Genomic DNA, 17,635 nt, shown 5'->3' with positions numbered 1-17,635 from the left:
ATCCACATGGGTACTGAGGCCTTTAAGAATGAGGACAAGAGTTGGGATGGAGAGGAAAACATGGAACAGAAACTAAAGTCTTTAGTGAATAAGGAGAAAGCAGGGAGAAGGGGTAGACAATAGTATAGTCAGGTCCTATGAGCTTCAGAGGAGCTCCTGTTTTTGGAGGAGGAAAAATAGATGATTTGAGAAAAATGGGGAGAAAGGAGGAAATTACCACTTCCTGGCCCCTTAGATATGTAGTTGTAAGAGAGAGAGAAAGAGAGAAAAAACTCTTTCTCTTTAAATTTGAAAGAACTTTAGGGAAGATAGGACCTTTGAGAGACAGCCAAGTTTCAGTAAGCCCAGCAACTTGAGAGAATGTTGAAAGAAAATATTGAGGGTATAGGAGAGACTGCGATCAGTCACTCGAGTGTACAGTACAAGGACTGGGGGGTGGGATGGGTAAGGTGGGGGGTTGGTTTTCAAACGTCAGATGGTTAAATCAGTGTAATTGTTCAGGACTGGAATTTTTAAGATATGAAATGCAATAAGATAGAAAATAGTGTCCATCCCATTTAGCAAGGATAAGTATTTTAGGTGACTTTTGTGATACACACCCTTGTGTATACTAAGTCATGATGTAAAGTATATATTTCTACTCTTTGTTGAAGTCAAAAAAGTTTGAGAGCCACTGAACTATGGCGTGGATGTACAGAATATTTTGGAGATGAGTACTGGGTGATGACCTATGATCTGGGGGACTTGGCCGTTTGGTTATTATGAAGATAGAATGTGGGGTGTGATGGGATTAATTTTGATAATTGCTAGAGCAGAGTATACAAACATTTGAAATATTATTGTTCTGACTTTTTAGAAAGGGCGTATGTGTACCTCTGCCAGATAACTATTACAAATGAACTCAGAAGAACTTTCTTAGGCAGGTAGGACCTGTCTGGAACTCTGAGCCCCAAAAGAACTGGCTTTATTCCTGCCTTAGTTCTCAGCCTCCTACATGAGTGATCTGCTACAGGACTACTCAGCAGAGTATGGGCTCCTTAAACACCTTTGCTTACCTCCCTAAGAGAGAATAGTTTTACCGTTTGGGGCAGGCTGAATTCTCACTAAACTTTTTAGGATTCAAGTTGATTAGCTCTGCTTATCTCCAAGTTAATATTCTTCTTCTTTTTTTTTTTTGGCTGTGTTGGGTCTTCGTTGCTGCGCGAGGGCTTTGTCTAGTTGTGGAGAGTGGGCTTCTCATTGTGGTGGCTTCTCTGGCTGCGGAGCACAGGCTCTAGGTGTGCGGGCCTCAGTAGTTGCAGCATGCAGGCTCAGTGGTTGTGGCTTGTGGGCTCTAGAGCGCAGACCCAGTAGTTGTGGCGCACAGGCTTAGTTGCTCCGCGGCATGTGGGATCTTCCCGGACCAGGGATCGAACCCGTGACCCCTGCATTGGCAGGCGGATTCTTAACCACTGTGCCACCAGGGTAGTCCTATTATTCTTATCAATTAAACTTAAACCAACTTTGAGTTGGTGTAACAACCAAGAGATCACCTGTCTCATCTCTATAACTTACCGGTTGACATCCTATAGACCTTGCACTTTGGCCCAAGGTTTTAATCTCCATACCAGTCTCCTTTGTCTAGACCACTGCTAAATTTTAGGTTATTTTACTATACAGATGAAAAGTTGTTATGGCCAGTAAGTTGTAGTGAGATGATCCAAGTTTTCAGATCCATAATGAAGAACATTTTTCCTAAACCGTGGCTCTCTAGGAGCAATATGGCATGCTTTCTGCCAATGTACATAGTTTGTTTTGTTGTCTTAATCTCATGTTGGCAGTCTGCTGAGTTATACATTTTTTGTACTCTTTATTTCCCATTATTTCATGGTATAACATCACTATAATTGACAGTGACTTTGCCAAAAACACCATCTGAGGATTTATTTTCCCATGGGATGTTTGTGTAGGACTGGCTGTGTATCTATAAGCATAACTTCATGTTAAATACTAATAAATGGAACAAGTCTGGGGATTATTTTACATTGGTAATCTTGAGGTATATAATACAGATGACTATGCTTAATAATTTTGACATGGATATTCTAGACCATGTTGAGTTAATAATTTCCACTTCCGTAGCATGGGTACGTTTCAGGCTGACAATGAGAGTATTCAAGAGTAAGGGCTGCATAACACAAGACCTTACATGTAACAGACATTTTATGCATCATTTATTCCACAGAAAAATTTTTAGCACATTCTGTGTGCTCAGACATTATTCCAGATTCTGGAAATATAGTAGAGGAAGGTTATATGTTTGTGGAGCTTATTATTCTAGTGGTATGACAAACTAATACACAATTTAAGTATTAAATGCTACACAGTAAATTAAGAATGGTTGAGATCGACTAGGTGGCTATTGTAGGCTGAGTGATCAGGAAAGCTTTTTGGAGGGTGTGATTTTTGGCCAAGATCTGAATGAGAAGGAGTCAGCTCTATAAAAACCGGAGGGCAAAGTGTTCCAAGCAGAGGGAGTAGCCAGTGCAAAATCCTTAAGGCCGGATACATTTAGCATATGAGGGCAGAAAGTAGGCCAGCGTGGTGGGAGGTTAGTGAGTGGGAGAGGGGTACTTGGTGAGGTCAAGGAAGAAGACAAACCTAATGACAGGACTTGGGAAGCCACCATAAGGAGTGGTATGGAATGCTTATTTGTGGACTTTGTGTAGGGAGCAATATGCTCTCTGGCTGCTGTGTGGAGAATGTACTGTAGAGGTGCAGAAGTGGGAGCTGGGGACCAGTTATAGCAAGAGGCTATTTACCCAGGTTGGGATGATGATGCCTTGGACAGTGGTCATTTAATGAATAAAGAAAGAGTAAGTTGTAGCAAGAGACACTAGAACTACAGTTGACCTTTGAACAACACATTTGAACTGCATGCATCCACTTATATGCAGATTATTTTCCATAGTAAATACTGCAGTACTACACGATCAGCAGTTGGTTGAATCCATGGATGCAGGACCACGGATCCAGAGGGCTGACTATAAGTTAGATGCTGATTTTCATTTGTGTGGAGGGTTGACGCCTAAACTCCCACCTCGTTCAAAGGTCAACTGTATTTAGTATTCCAGAGAACTTCTGATTTTCTCATATGCAGAAATATCCTTAATAAATAAATAAAGGATATTTATTTATCTTTAGCTGATGAATGAAGATAATGAACAAGTTATTAACAACTAACAGCACTGGTCCATTTTTTGGCTAATTTGAGATAGGTATTTAGGTATGGATTGTATAAAGATTGCTAGGAAGCAAAAAGTGAACAGAAGAACTTTAGCCATGTTAGCAGATAGACTTGCTGATGAGAGTATACTCTTCAGTATGAGAGCAGGTTTAGCATGTTATAAGTTAGTACTTCAAAAGTAACAAGGTACAATAGACCCTTTGGGAGGGTCTGGCTTGGCCTTTGTGCTAATAATGAAGGTAGATATGGGGACATAGGTGCCCATGGTATGGTTTTGTCAAGATTTATTTTGGATGCCTGGTTTTCTGTCAACAATTGAGTGAATTTCACCAAGTTTTATATGTCTTGAAGAGTTACCTGACTTTGTAGACTCCAGGTCAACGAGAGAATGAAGCCCTACAGAAAACGATTGGGGTGACTGTTTCCATAATTCTAGGGATGTGTACTCAGCTAGTGCCAACACAGATGTAAAGGAGATAATGAATTCCATGCAGTTGATGCCTTAGTTTGAGTAGAGCTGTTCTGGTCGAAACTCATTAATCTTTTGCCATCTGTCCTTTTATGACCCCATATTAACTAAATCTCCAAGAAGTTATTTTTTCAAACAAAACTCTTCAAAACTTGATTTCAATGATGAATTTCAAACCTCCACTTCTTCAATTAACTACAAGTATATGTCCTTTTTTAATGAGCTCAAAGTACAGTATACCCATTTCATTATTTTTTTTAATATTCCATTGATCTCCTTAAAAAGGTAATATCTTATTCCTCATTTAAGATATTACGTGAAGTGGATTTTCAGTACAAAATCGTAGATCCCAGATATATTTTTCTTTACTTTTTGCAGAAACCTATGAAGCTTGCACAACCTTCTGAATCTACTAAAACCCACTGAGTTGTATACTTTAAAATGGTGAATTTTATGGTGTGTGAATTATATAAAAAACTGAAGGATTGTAAAGCACTTTGCATTATTGGCTTTTGATTTTTGTGGAAACGCATTAGCTGTTGGCTACTGTGCATATTCTGGAGAAAATCCGAAATTAAGTTTTGAGGATAATCTTGTTTCGACCTGAAGATACCACTCAGGCTCCTCTTTGTGTGAAGCAGCAGATGGCTTTCCTTATGGGAAAGCTTAATAGGTCAAGTTTCTAAATTTTAGTAGCATGTTCAATAACATGTTAGTGCTGGTAATAAAAATAGCTCCTATTTCTTCAGAATTTATGTGCCAACATGACTATAAACTCTACACCTATTTTGTTAATTGTCATCTTATCCCTACCCTGAGAATGTAAGCTCTGAGGGATTTTGGTGTTTTGTGAGTGATACTATACCCAGCGTACGGTCAGTACCTGGCAGATAGTAGGCACTCAGTGTTTGTTCAGTGACTGAAAGAAAGCTGCATGAGCTTTCATTATCATACATGAATTATCTTGTTTGATCTTTATAAGAATCTTATGAATAGTTATTGTATTTACCCTCATTTACAGATGAGGAAGGTGACCTTAGAAAAATAAAGTCTTTGCTTCTCAAATTGGGGCATGACTATCTCTTGGGGATATGCAGAGCCACAAAATTAAAATGATACTTAAATGATTAATTTTCTTTTTTTTCCTTGTGTTTTTGTTGTTTTTTTAAATTGAAGTATAGTTGCTGTATAGTTATATAATATTATATAAGTTACAGGTGTATAATATATGATTCACAGTTTTTGAAGGTTACTCCATTTATAGCCATTATAAAATATTGGCTATATTCGCCATGTTGTACAATATATCCTTGTAGCTTATTTTATACCTAATAGTTGGTACCTCTTAGTCCCCTACCCCTACATTGCCCCTCCCCCCTTCCCTCTCCCCATTGGTAACCACTAGTTTGTTCTCTGTATCTGTGAGTCTGCTTCTTTCTTGTTATATTCACTAGTTTGTTGTATTTTTTAGATTCCACATACAAGTGATATCATACAGTATTTGTCTTTCTCTGTCTGACTTACTTCACATAGCATAATGCCCTCCAAGTCCATCCATGTTGCTGCAAATGGCAAAATTTCATTCTTTTATGGCTGAGTAGTATTCCGTTGGAGGTGTCCAGTTTTGTTGAAGCATTTTGGGTAGGAGAGCAACATTTTTACATTAAAACAAACATGGCTAATTTCTAAAATAAAATGCAAAATTTGTATGCATTTTAAAGATAAAATGAATCCCCTAGGCGCTTGTTATAGAATATGTACAGTTCTGAACTATCATACTGTTTCAAAGCTAGGCTGAGAAAAGTGGTATTTAGAATATATAGTTTAAGTTCCTGCTGTTCAAACTATGCTGTGTGGAGGCTTAATATGGTATACACAGCATGGGTGGTTTTAAAGGAATTATTTCTGTATCCTTAGGTTCTGAGAATGTACCTGAGATAGAGGTACAGGTTCTTTTTTCCCCAGTTCCCCTTCCATAGTCAACTCTCTCCCATTTTATAGAAGAGTAATACTCTTCTCGCTTGTGTGCAATTTTACCATGGTATAAAATGTTTGACCTCCAATAAAGGGACAGTTTGAAATATTGGTGTTGATACTGAGAAAATGAATGACTTGGCAATTGTCAAGTCTTTCTACTAGTACAGTTCTTTGCCCGCAATAAAATTTACAGAGGACTTAATGTAGATGTCAATTATTGAAATTTTTGATGGTTCGCTGTGTGATATTTTGACATATAACTCAAAAGAAGTCCAAAAAATTGACAGACAGACTAAAACTATTTATTCATTTATGCGAACAAGGTTTCTTAGTGTTATATCTATCAAAAAATGAAGAATAGGAATAGAATCGATATTAAATCTTATTCTAGCAATTAGGACTACTCATCTAAGGCTATGGACTTAATTTTTAAGTAAAAAATTATTTTCATGTATAGTTTTATCTCTTATGTTTAATAATTATTTATTAAAATGTATAATTTACTGTTTTTGGTCAGTTATATACTAATAATTGTAATAAACCAGAAAAAAATTTTTTTTTTATCACTAAGAACTTTAAGGTCACAGAAAGTTAAAAAAATAACTTTATGATGTATAAATGATTAATTATAGGTTTTCAAGTTTAAAATAAGAAATAATTCTGGGAATGGAATTGTTAGTTCAAAGGGAAAAAGGAGTATAATAAATGTATTACTATTGAAGATTTTGTTTCTGTATACATGGCTGATGGTGGGTATATTTAGATTCTGTTAGATACATTTTAACATGATGTAACAGTTTATTATTAAAGTGTCAGTATTTAAAATACCTTAGTAAGCTCATCCTCCCCAACTCTTTTTTTTAAAATTTTATTTTATTTATTTTTTATACAGCAGGTTCTTATTAGTCATCTATTTTATACATATTAGTGTATACATGTCAATCCCAATCTCCCAATTCATCCCCCACCCCTGCTCCCCAACTCTTTACATTAAAATGTGAAATACTTCAAAATGTAGGTGGGGTATATATATTTGCAAAAAATTTTTAGGGGTAGGAATGAAACAGTATTTGAAAACGGCCGGTTTATGAAACATGCTCTGCATCACCTCTTTAGTTATCCTCTTTTCTGGCCTTAATCACGTTAGATCACTGAAAGTTTACACAGTAATCCGACCACACTGGTTTAGTCCTTTTCAGAATCATCTTCACTGAGTTGTCCTTTAACAATGTTCTTGGCTTTTATGGAAGGTCATTGGAAAAAGAAAAAGCATTTGAAATCTGCTAAATATTTGTTGTGATGTTAAGTGTCTTTAATTTTTTTTCTAGGTTTAATACCAGGACAGCTTTTGTTTTCCTCCTTAATTGGTATGCTTCCTCCCTTCTGAGTGTGGTATCTATGTAATTTAATATTTCTTTTTTCATCCACACCCCTGGAAAGTTCACATCCACATTTGATGCTCAGCTCTAGTATCAATCACTGTTAACCTTTTCAAAAGGAAATTTGTTTTCTCCTTGATTTTTAAAAATTAATTTTAAAATTAATTTTTATTGCATATTTGTCCTTTGTGAGTTTTAAGAGCCATTTCAGATATTTATTGGAAAAAGATGAAGTAAAATTTTAAAAATTTTTTTAAAAGATTTATTTTTGTATTCATCCCAGGGGGATAGAATAAACCCTCAACAGTTATTTGAGTTATTTGAATACTTCCAGCTTAATATACACATTATTATAAAATATATTAAATTTTGATTTGAGCGCTAGCCTGTATACTGAGAAGATTTATCAAAGGTTGGAAACTTTATTAGAATGTGGGTGTTTGTCAGTTTAGTTTTATAATATAAGGAACTTCTATTTTACTTTTTCTTGTATTGAAGGAAAATTTCAGATACATGAATAGCTTTAACTTGTCCCATAAAAAAAGTGTTTGCTTTATAACTCCTAAATTCATGGCAGATTGGTAGTTATTTAGAAAAACTCACACAACAACTGGGCGTGAATTAACAGTGACTCTTTGACAGTCCTCAGGGGAGAATGGTAATAAAATTTACTGTTTTTGTGGCAGTTTCTGGGAAAACCAGTTCGTCCAGCTTCTCAGATTATTCTACATGATACTGCTGTAGAATACAAAAGTAATTAGTAAAAAATTCTTTCTGTTTTCAGAGCTTTCAGGCCAGTTTAAAAAAGAAAAAATAATAAAAACCAAAATAAGATCAACAGAAGAGCAAGGCAGCACACTCTTGAATAATGTCATTCCATGCCACTGGGAAATGGATTGTCTCATTGTCAGACAATGGAAGTTAATGGTGTATTTTGAATACTTTTAGCCAGTAAATAAATTTTTATTAATTGCACCACGAACATAAGTTAATGAAAAAAATATCAATCTAACCGTTGTAGCACAGGTCATTTTACATGTTCCGTGCTTCCTTCCAATCTGTGTAGATTCAGGATTTTATAGTTTTGAATAGTTTAGACTAGTCTGTGCTTCCTCAAGTCATTCTTTGTAACCATGAGAATCTTATAGGCTCGACTGTGTTTGCTCATACAAATAGTTGTTATATACTTCTTTGTCTACTGATGCCATCTTTGTTCTAATACCAGCAGAGTTTATTGTTCTTTATTCAAGAACAAAAACATTAAAAACCAAACAAGATATTGTTTAGTGGAAGATACTAATTATAACTAATTAGTGACAGGATAAGTTCTTCATAAGCATTTATGTGTTAAGCTTCTTTAGGATTGAATATTGACTATATGATAGGTTGGATGGCTTCACTTAGGGCCTCAGAATGCTCTAGATGTCATAAATCAGAGGGATCCAAACCTGTGCATCACAGAATTACCAGGAGAGCTTTTAAAAAATACACATTTCTGGGCCTCACACTTTTCAGAGATGGCATCCTAAATGGTTATTTTGCAGCCTGTTGGTCAAGTTTCCACACCTCTAAGTTTTTTGGAAAACCATAAAGATAAGAAAGTGAAATGCCTGAGAAATAATATTAGAGTTATTAAAGATGAATATGTCTCTTAAAGGTAAGCACATACATGGGGAGAAAATTGAGTGCAAGAAATGACAAGCATGCCCAGTAGGTACAGAAGATTGTGTGTGTGTGTGTGTGTGTGTGTGTGTGTGTGTGTTTGGGGCTGGGGGTAGAGACATATTTAATAGTCCAAATAATACTGTAATTGTAATAATGATCAGATTAATTTACCTTTCTAGTCATCCTGATATTCTTTAAGCAGAGATCACAAACTCAGTACCTGTAGGGCTCAGACAGCTTTGCAAATGTGAATGGAAGACTTTTGCAAAAGAACAAACCTTGACACCTCTAGTGGCAACCATTACTAATCAATAATGGCCTGCTTTGGCCACATCAGTCCAGTATTTCTAAATCTTTGAGTTTTTAAGAAGCTAGAATTCTGCATTTTTTGTGAATTTTATTTGTAGATGTTGGCTTAATTTACTAAAGAAACTAAAAACTGAACAAAACACATCTATGGGTTAGACCTGGTCTCCCCGCCACCAACTTGCAGTCTTTGTTGTAGAACAGTAGTTGTCCAAGTGTGGTCCCTGGACCAGCATCAGGATCACCTGGACCTTAATAGAAATGCAGTTTCCCAGGTCCTACCTCAGACCTCCTGAGTCAGAATTTCTGGGAGTGAGGCCCAATAATCTGTGTTTTAATCAGCCCTCTGGGTGACTCTGATGCATGCTCAAGGTTGAGAACTGCTGTTCTGGAGTCTCGAAGTTGATATAATTTTTATTTGGAGATAGTTATAAAGATAAAAGTTCATTGAATATCCTGTAGATGATTTATCAAGTATACTTCTATACTAAAATTATCTGAGATATATTGCTTTCAGGTATATTTGACCCTTTACGGTTTTTGCCAGAATCAGAATACACAGTGATTAAATCACATTTTGTTCTTTTTCTTCCTCTTTTTCCTCGCCTCTGCCCCCACCTGATGTTAGAGTATTTCAAATGAGCTCAATAGCAATTCTGTGCCACATTTGCTTTTCATTAGAACATATCTTAATTTTTTTACTGGTGGATTAAAAGTATATAAGTATGTTGCTTGCCCTTCTGAAACTTCAATTTTAAGTTTACTTTTAAAAAGCATTAAATGTGCTATAAAATATTAAAGATAAAGAATATTTCCTTATTTTATTACATTTTTCTAAATTGAGCTCTGTTTGTGGAATTACAACTTTCATTTCTAATTATCTTTTTTTTTAATATAAAAGGGAAGGTTAACCTTTGTGGTTTTATGTAAGCCTGGCCCCCTGACAGCTCATGAGGTTATTTATATTTTAATGGCCAAGTACGCTATTAGTTTCCTCCATTCTCAGAATGTAGGAATGACTGCTTTCCGATTATTGTCCTGAAAACCCTCCTTCCTTTTGTGTAACCTAACCTTAAACATATTTGTTCACCTAAAAGTTCCTAGTATCTTGCTAATCAAATTTATTATGAATTTTAATATAGAGAATTTTCTTACATTTAAAAGAATACAGAAAGCTTTTTATTATGAGAAAACTTTGCATAAGTCTTACATAATAAAGTGATTAAAGTGTACTTCAGAGTATTTAAAATGCTGAGATTGAGAAGTTTGGAATAATCCAAGTTAAAGTAATACATATTGAATTAATAAAAATTCATCTAATTGTATTTATATATAATATTTATTAATTAAAACACACTTGTATCCACAGGGTAAACCAGACTTGAATACAACATTGCCAATTAGACAAACAGCATCAATTTTCAAACAACCGGTAACCAAAGTCACAAATCATCCTAGTAATAAAGTGAAATCAGATCCACAACGAATGAATGAACAGCCACGTCAGGTAAGGATCTAATTGGTTCTCCAATCTTATTTTTCAGAAAATTCTGGTATCTTTACCAGATATAGTTCAAGTAAACTCTGGTTAAAATGGAATATATCTGGAAAGAAAATTGTTTTATATCCTAGGCTATTACATGAATGCTGGAGAATAACTCTGATAAGATAACATTTAGGTAAAATGTTTTAAGAAAAAAATTAAGTTAATTAAAAAAATCAAATTAATTTTATGGACTCCACTTTTATGCTTTTGTGTGGTAGTGTACATCAGACTTGGTTCTGCTCTTCTTAGTTTTTTAAAGATTATCTTTCCAGGGATAATATTTCCTAAGGGGATGAAGCATGCAGTTTGTGTTGCTTAGTTTAAAAATATTTTCTATTATTTGGAAATGACTTTTTGTTCTGATTTCTTATTACATGAAAGCAATCCCTCCCCTTTGGAAAAACAGCAGTAAATAAACTTTGTCAATATGGTATATTGTCCTGTGACTTCCATTTTTGTATAAATTGCATTTATTTTTCTCTTTCTTTATTGTTTCAAGCTGTATTCCACCAGAATCTTTTCTTAGAAAAAAAGTATTATCTGAAAGGCCTCCCTGCTGCTTAATAATGCCACTTAGCCAGGGGAGGGAGACTTGACAAAACGCTTAAACTTTCCAAGTGGTCTCGCTCACTCACTCCCTAATTGCGGTCAAAAAGTTTAGGTACCTTGTGAAATTTTAGTAGCAATTGGGGTGAGGGAGCGGAGGGAGAAACCTCGGTGCATTTTTTCTCTCCTTTCTCTGCCTCCTCCCACTTAAGGATTAGACACACTGATTTACCTACGACCAGTATCTTTTGCTCTCGTATTCCCCTTTTAGATGTCTCACTCCACCTTTTCATTTGAATTTGGTTTTTCGCTAGTCCCTCAAGTGTCTCATCTCCAGACTTCAAAAAGGATTGGGCCAAAACTTTCAGACAGTTGCTCTAGAAGAAACTACATAAAGAAATTCAGTTCCCACATCCTCTGTAGTGTTTTTTCCTCTTCAGGTGAGCCAGGAAAACAGAAGATATTTGGAGCCACATTGGATCAGCATCTTGCTATAGATGTCTCAAGATTTGAAGTTCTAAACTTGCTTTACTGTTGGTCCCCAAGAGATTCAACAGGGGCCATGTAAGTGTATCACATCCAATATAAAAGATGCGTACCTGCATGTGCCTTTAGGCTCTTGTCACCACTTAGGTTTTCTTTGGGCCATTCAGCTTTCTGTGCCAGGCTTTTCCCTTCTGTTTTACTACTGCACCCAGTGGTAGCCACCAAACCACCGGCAGTTTTAGTATATTCATTCCAACAGGGAAGGAATTCTGCCATTCTGAACTTTGCCCACCTTGACAAAGCCACTCCCTGATTGTGTTCTTTCCTAGATACTGTCTAAAGTCTTGAACATCTTGTCCTTTGGCTTTTTGGTGATTTTAAAATCGTTTCCTTGTAAAGATTTTTATTAATTGAAAAATTTGAAAGTATGTAATTGGGTAAGACAGTTTGCTTCAAAGAGCCCGAAAGATAAAGAAAGTGGAATAACTAATAATATTAGTTCCATATTAAAAATTTGAGTTGTCTCATTGAGAACAGATAGTGTTTCGTAAATTTTATCCTCATCTTTTCCTTGTCAAATCATTCTCAATATAGTCTGTGAACAAATATTTTGGTTAAAGACAAACCGAGTAGCAAATTATGGTCATTTTAACAGGAATTTAATTGTTTTCTGCACTTAAGTTCAGTCACAGATTTTAAAAACAGTAATAATTATATTTACTGGGTGTTTATCTGGTTGTAGAGATATTGGCAACCTAGATTTTTAAAGCTGAAGTAACCAGATTAGTTGCTTCTTATTTTTTGGTATGTTGAGTAGTTGTAAGTTTTCCTTCTTTAATTAACGTTTATGAGACTGTTCTCAAGTGAAAATAATATGTCAAAAAAGCTAAATCATCTCCTGCCCCCACCAAAAAAAACCCACTTATGTCATTTTAACCCAGATCTTTTGAGGGTTTTTATCTTCCTTCTAGCTTTCAGAGACAGGAAGTGTTAAAATTATTTTGGAAGTTACTTCTCCAAATGTTTGCACTGTTTTTCACATCATCCTCTTGTCACCTGACAATTTTTGCTGGATGTTTTTGATTACACTAAGACATTAGTTGTCTCTCCCCCTTCTTTATCCTGAATGTAAGAATTGAGATAATATTTTACTACTGTCTCACTAACAGGATTTCAAAATATAGGACTGTGCATTGAGTAAATGCAGGAAAATAGTAAAGAGACAACTTTGGTATTAATGTTTTTTGAAATCATGATCTGTCATCCTGACTATTCCAGTTTAGATTCAGGTTTTTAAGTAAAGGAAAGATGTTGATTTAATTATATTTTGGCATACATATGGCAGATGACTGCTAGTGAGCTATTATTGTTGAGGAGATAGTTGGTATAAAATATATAGGCAAAAATGATTCTTCCAATTTTGCTACCTTTTGCATAGCTTCATTGAACTAGATTAGTAATATAAATTACCAAATATTTCATTTGGAGAAGCTATTTTGATCATAGAGTAAATAAATTAGACAATGAGGTTTCTATTTTTTTGAGGTTCCTGCAGATATGTTTTTATCTTAACTGTATCACATTCTTTTAATAAGATGGTATTGTAATTCCTTTCGGAGTGTTGAATTTTGAGACCTAGAACTAGGATTTGATTTTTAGATCTTTTACCTTGAATTGGTTTGAAGTGATTAGTTTAGATGTGAAGCAATCATAGAAATTCATAATTCTGTTTTTATGTAACAAACATCATATGCCTAGTTCTGTCTCTATGGCAGTCTAATTTGAGTTCTATAAAATGTATAAATTATGAAATTCTAATGTATTGACTCCTTGAAAATGCCTTAGTTTTAAAAGGGCAAATTAGGGTATGTAAACAAAAGTGCATTAAACAGAATTCAGCAGTGATTTCTGCCTACAATTAAAATTATAAGGTAGAGATGGCATTTGTAAAATCTGGTTATGATAGGGTAAGTAGCCAGCCAGTTTTGTATGTACTATCGGCATATTTCACATGTACTTGTCTTGTCATTAGATTAAAAAGAAATTTTGACTGGAGTGGAGGGAATTCTACCAATTATAAGACTCTTATCCCAAACAGTAAGATCATTGAAATATCCTTATTTGGCCAGATATGTAAAACATGCCCCAAATTCTTTTTAATCTAATTGAATAGTGATTTTGCTGTTAAAGGTGTCTTTCCTAGCTTCCTTCTTTCAATATATGAAGAACTCACATATCTGTTTCTTTCATGCTGTCATCTTTGACACTTTATGGTCTCTTGCTTTTTCTCTTTTTTTATCCTCAAATCAAAGAAACTTCATCTTTTGAGCCATTACTTCTTCCTTTTAATTAAAGCCTATAGGCTTTAGGTGTTTCTGATAGTCTTTGAATATTAATTACATTTCTTACAGAATATTCTCTTTTTTACCCAAAAGTAAACATTTAAATCACCGAAGAAGTGGATTTAAATCTTCCATTTGATCCTAGATTTTTTTCCCTTTTATTTTGTTAGCTAATTCTTTGTTCAAAGGATATGAAACTTTCCTTTACTCCCTTCCAGAAATGTCTTTTTTGTAATGATTTTTTTCCAGCTTTATTGAGATGTAATTGACATATAACATCGTGTAAGTTTAAGGTGTACAATGTGACGATTTGATACATGTATACATTGCAAAATGATTACCAGAAAAAAGTTAGTTAATACATCTATCACCTTACATAATTACCATTTTTTTGTTGTGGTGGTGATTGTGAGAACATTTAAGATCTCTCTTAACAACTTTCAGGTGTATGATACAGTATCGTTAACTGTAGTCACCATGCTGTACATTAGATCCCCAGAACTTATTCATCTTGTAACTGGAAGTTCGTACGTTTTGATCAACATCTCCCCATTTTCCCCACCTTCAGCCCCTGGCAATCACCATTCTACTCTGTGTTTCTATGAGTTTGGTTTTTTGAGATTCCACGTATAAGCAAGATCACACAGTGTTTGCTTTCTCTGTTTGACTTATTTCACTTAGCATAATGACCTCAGGTTTCATCTATGTTATCACAAATGGCAGGATTTCTTTCTTTTTTATGGATGATAATATTCCATTGTGTGTGTGTATATACATGCATACATACATATATATATACACACACACACAGACACACACACACACATTATCCATTCATCCATCGATGGACACTTAGTTTGTTTCCATAACTTGGTTATTGTGAATAAAGTTGCAGTGAATATGGGGGTGCAGGTATCTCTTTGAGATGTTGATTTCGTTTCCTTTGGATGTATAGCCAGAAGTGGGATTGCTGGGTCATATGGTAGTTCTATTTCTAATTTCTTGAGGAACCTTCAAATGTTTTCCATCATGGCTGTACCGATTTACATTCTTACCAATAGTGCATGAGGGTTCCCTTTTCTCTACATCCTTGCCAGCACTTAAATCTCATCTTTTTGATAGTAACCGAGAGTGACTATTTTTACATGTTAGAAGAAACTTTCTAGGTGAAAGATAGATTTTAAAAATGTGCACTTTAAAGACATTGTGTGTGAAAAGTTTATAAAATATTTTATTATTCAGTTATTATAATCCTGAAAATTGCTGTTCATTCCAGGCATTTTAACATTTACTTCTTCCTGACCCCTGACTATTATTTCTAGTTTAGTCTTTAGTATAATGCTTTTATGATTGAGAAATAGATAAGCTAAAGCACAGAGTTCCATGGAGGATATTATATTCCTTGTCTCTAGACAGATAAATTGGCTGCCTGGGCAGAAGAAATAGATGATATGTTGTCCAGTATTATTTAAAAGCATTATTCTGGGTGATGTTGGAAAGATGCCATGTATATATACATACTTTAAAACATTTCGCCTAACATTGTATTATACACATTTAATCCATGTTTTATATAATTTGTGTGCTATAATTTTATAATTAACTGTATATTATTCCAAAAACTGTGCATTGTACTAGCATACAATTTACTTTATCATTTCCATATTATTTCCAATTTTTCACCATTATAGGTAGTACTCAAGTGAGTATCCTTATGTATGTAAGTTCCTTCCTGTATTTTTTAATATTTCCTTGGGCTAGATTCCCAGAAATATAATTAATATGAATATTTATGATTTTTGATACATACTGGCAAGTTGATTTCCAAAGACTTGTACCAAATTAAAAGTCTATTGACAAATTATGTACAATTCAGTTTCAGCTTACCTTCTATGGTATTATTATCAATATTTCTTCTTCTTGGTAATTCATTATATAAAAACTGTATTTCATTTTAAATTTGCACTTATTTGAATATTCGTGAAGTTGAACAGACTAAAGCATTTGTGTTTAAATTTGCAAATGAGAAGTGATTAAAGGATTTGAACAAGGGAGTAGCTTTTTTATTACCCCTCTGAACTGAACTTGACCATATCTTGTGACCTAAAGCTAATACCAATATCTGTGCTTCCCAGGTACATTCCCTGTTACCTTCTCAGACAGCTCACTCAATGGATTATGTCAGCTACCTTCCATCTTCAACTTCTTTCTAAACTGGCTTCTTCCCCAAAGCATTTAAATATATTCAAATCTTCCCTATCTTAAAAATTTATTTTACTCTGTGTCTCCTTTAGAATTCATTTTCTTTCTTTTCTCTTTACAGTCAAACTTCTTGGAGTTGTGTGTATTTACTACCTACTTTATACCTCTTTAATTTTTATATCTCTGAAAGACTGCTTTTGTTCTCACTATGCCACTTGAACTGTTCTCATCAAGATTATTGATGACCCTAATTAAATTGGTTGAGCAAACTTCAGTCCTTACATTACTTGACCTGTTTTAGTATTAGGTGCTCTTGACTACTGCCTTCTGAAATACTGTCTTTTATTCTGTGACACTGTACTCTCTTGGTTTTCCTCCTTCTTTGTTTTTTCTCAATCCCCATCCTATGTTCTTTCTGTGTCTATCTTTCAAAACGGTGGGGTTTCCTGGGGAATACTGTGCATTCTTCTCTGTATGTAAACCCTCCATGGATGATTTCAGTCATTGTCATGGCTTCAGTTATCATCTATATGTTAATGATTTCCAAATTTACATCTTTATCCTGAGCTTCAGTTGTTTGTATCACTCAATCTACTAACATTGTTTGCTTGGAAGTCTCACCAGTATCTCTAATCCATCTTCCCAAACTTCATCATCATCCTTTCAAACCAGCTCTTTCTTCTGTATGCTTTATCTCACTGTATGTACACTGCCCACTTGGCCGCCTAAGCCAGAAACATGAGCATCACCCTTGACTCTTCCCACCTCTTACCCCCAAATCTAATTAGCCAACGAGTCCTGTTGACTCTACCTCCTAAATATTCACTTGCTCCATCTCTCTACCAAGTAACTCTCATTTCATCTCTCTGCTTCTTGTCTTATTTTCTTCAATTCTTTCTTCATATTGCATCCTGAAGATCTGTTTGACATAATGATCTAATAGTGTTATTCTGCTGAAAACATTTTAATGATTCGTGTTAGTTTTTAGGTAAAAAAAACTAAACATGACTTTTTAAAAATAATTAATTAATTATTTTTTGGCTGTGTTGGGTCTTCATTTCTGTGCGAGGGCTTTCTCTAGTTGTGGCAAGCGGGGGCCACTCCTCATCGCGGTGTGCGGGCCTCTCACCATCGCGGCCTCTCTTGTTGCGGAGCACAGGCTCCAGACGCGCAGGCTCAGTAGTTGTGGCTCACGGGCCCAGCTGCTCCGCGGCACGTGGGATCCCCCCAGACCAGGGCTCGAACCCGTGTCCCCTGCATCAGCAGGCAGATTCTCAACCACTGCGCCACCAGGGAAGGCCCCTAAACATGACTTTTAAAGTCAAAACACTCAACATAACTTACAAAGTCCTTCATGGTTTGGCTTTTGTGTATCTCTCTGGCCTCACATTCTTCCCTTGTTCTACAACTGAATCATGTGAAACTGCAGATTTTTGAATGTGCTATTCATCTCCCCCTCTGCACCCTGCCCTTGCATTCCCTGATCATATT

The 17,635-nt window shown here is 35.1% G+C and overlaps 1 protein-coding gene across 1 annotated transcript in view; it reads left to right on the top strand.

The window, feature by feature from the left end:
* The window catches only part of MBD2 (methyl-CpG binding domain protein 2), a 69,646-nt gene that overhangs the window by 23,731 nt on the left and 28,280 nt on the right, over window positions 1-17,635 (top strand). Inside the window, exon 3 of the mRNA XM_068563198.1 lies at window positions 10,392-10,529. Coding sequence (XP_068419299.1) covers window positions 10,392-10,529 — 138 coding nt within the window. The remainder of the gene's footprint in view (window positions 1-10,391; window positions 10,530-17,635) is intronic.

The sequence above is a fragment of the Eschrichtius robustus genome, chromosome 14, assembly GCF_028021215.1.
Source record: "Eschrichtius robustus isolate mEscRob2 chromosome 14, mEscRob2.pri, whole genome shotgun sequence".
Classification (NCBI taxonomy): domain Eukaryota; kingdom Metazoa; phylum Chordata; class Mammalia; order Artiodactyla; family Eschrichtiidae; genus Eschrichtius; species Eschrichtius robustus.
Note: the sequence above shows the minus strand (reverse complement) of the source record. Positions and strands in the feature narration are given on the sequence as shown.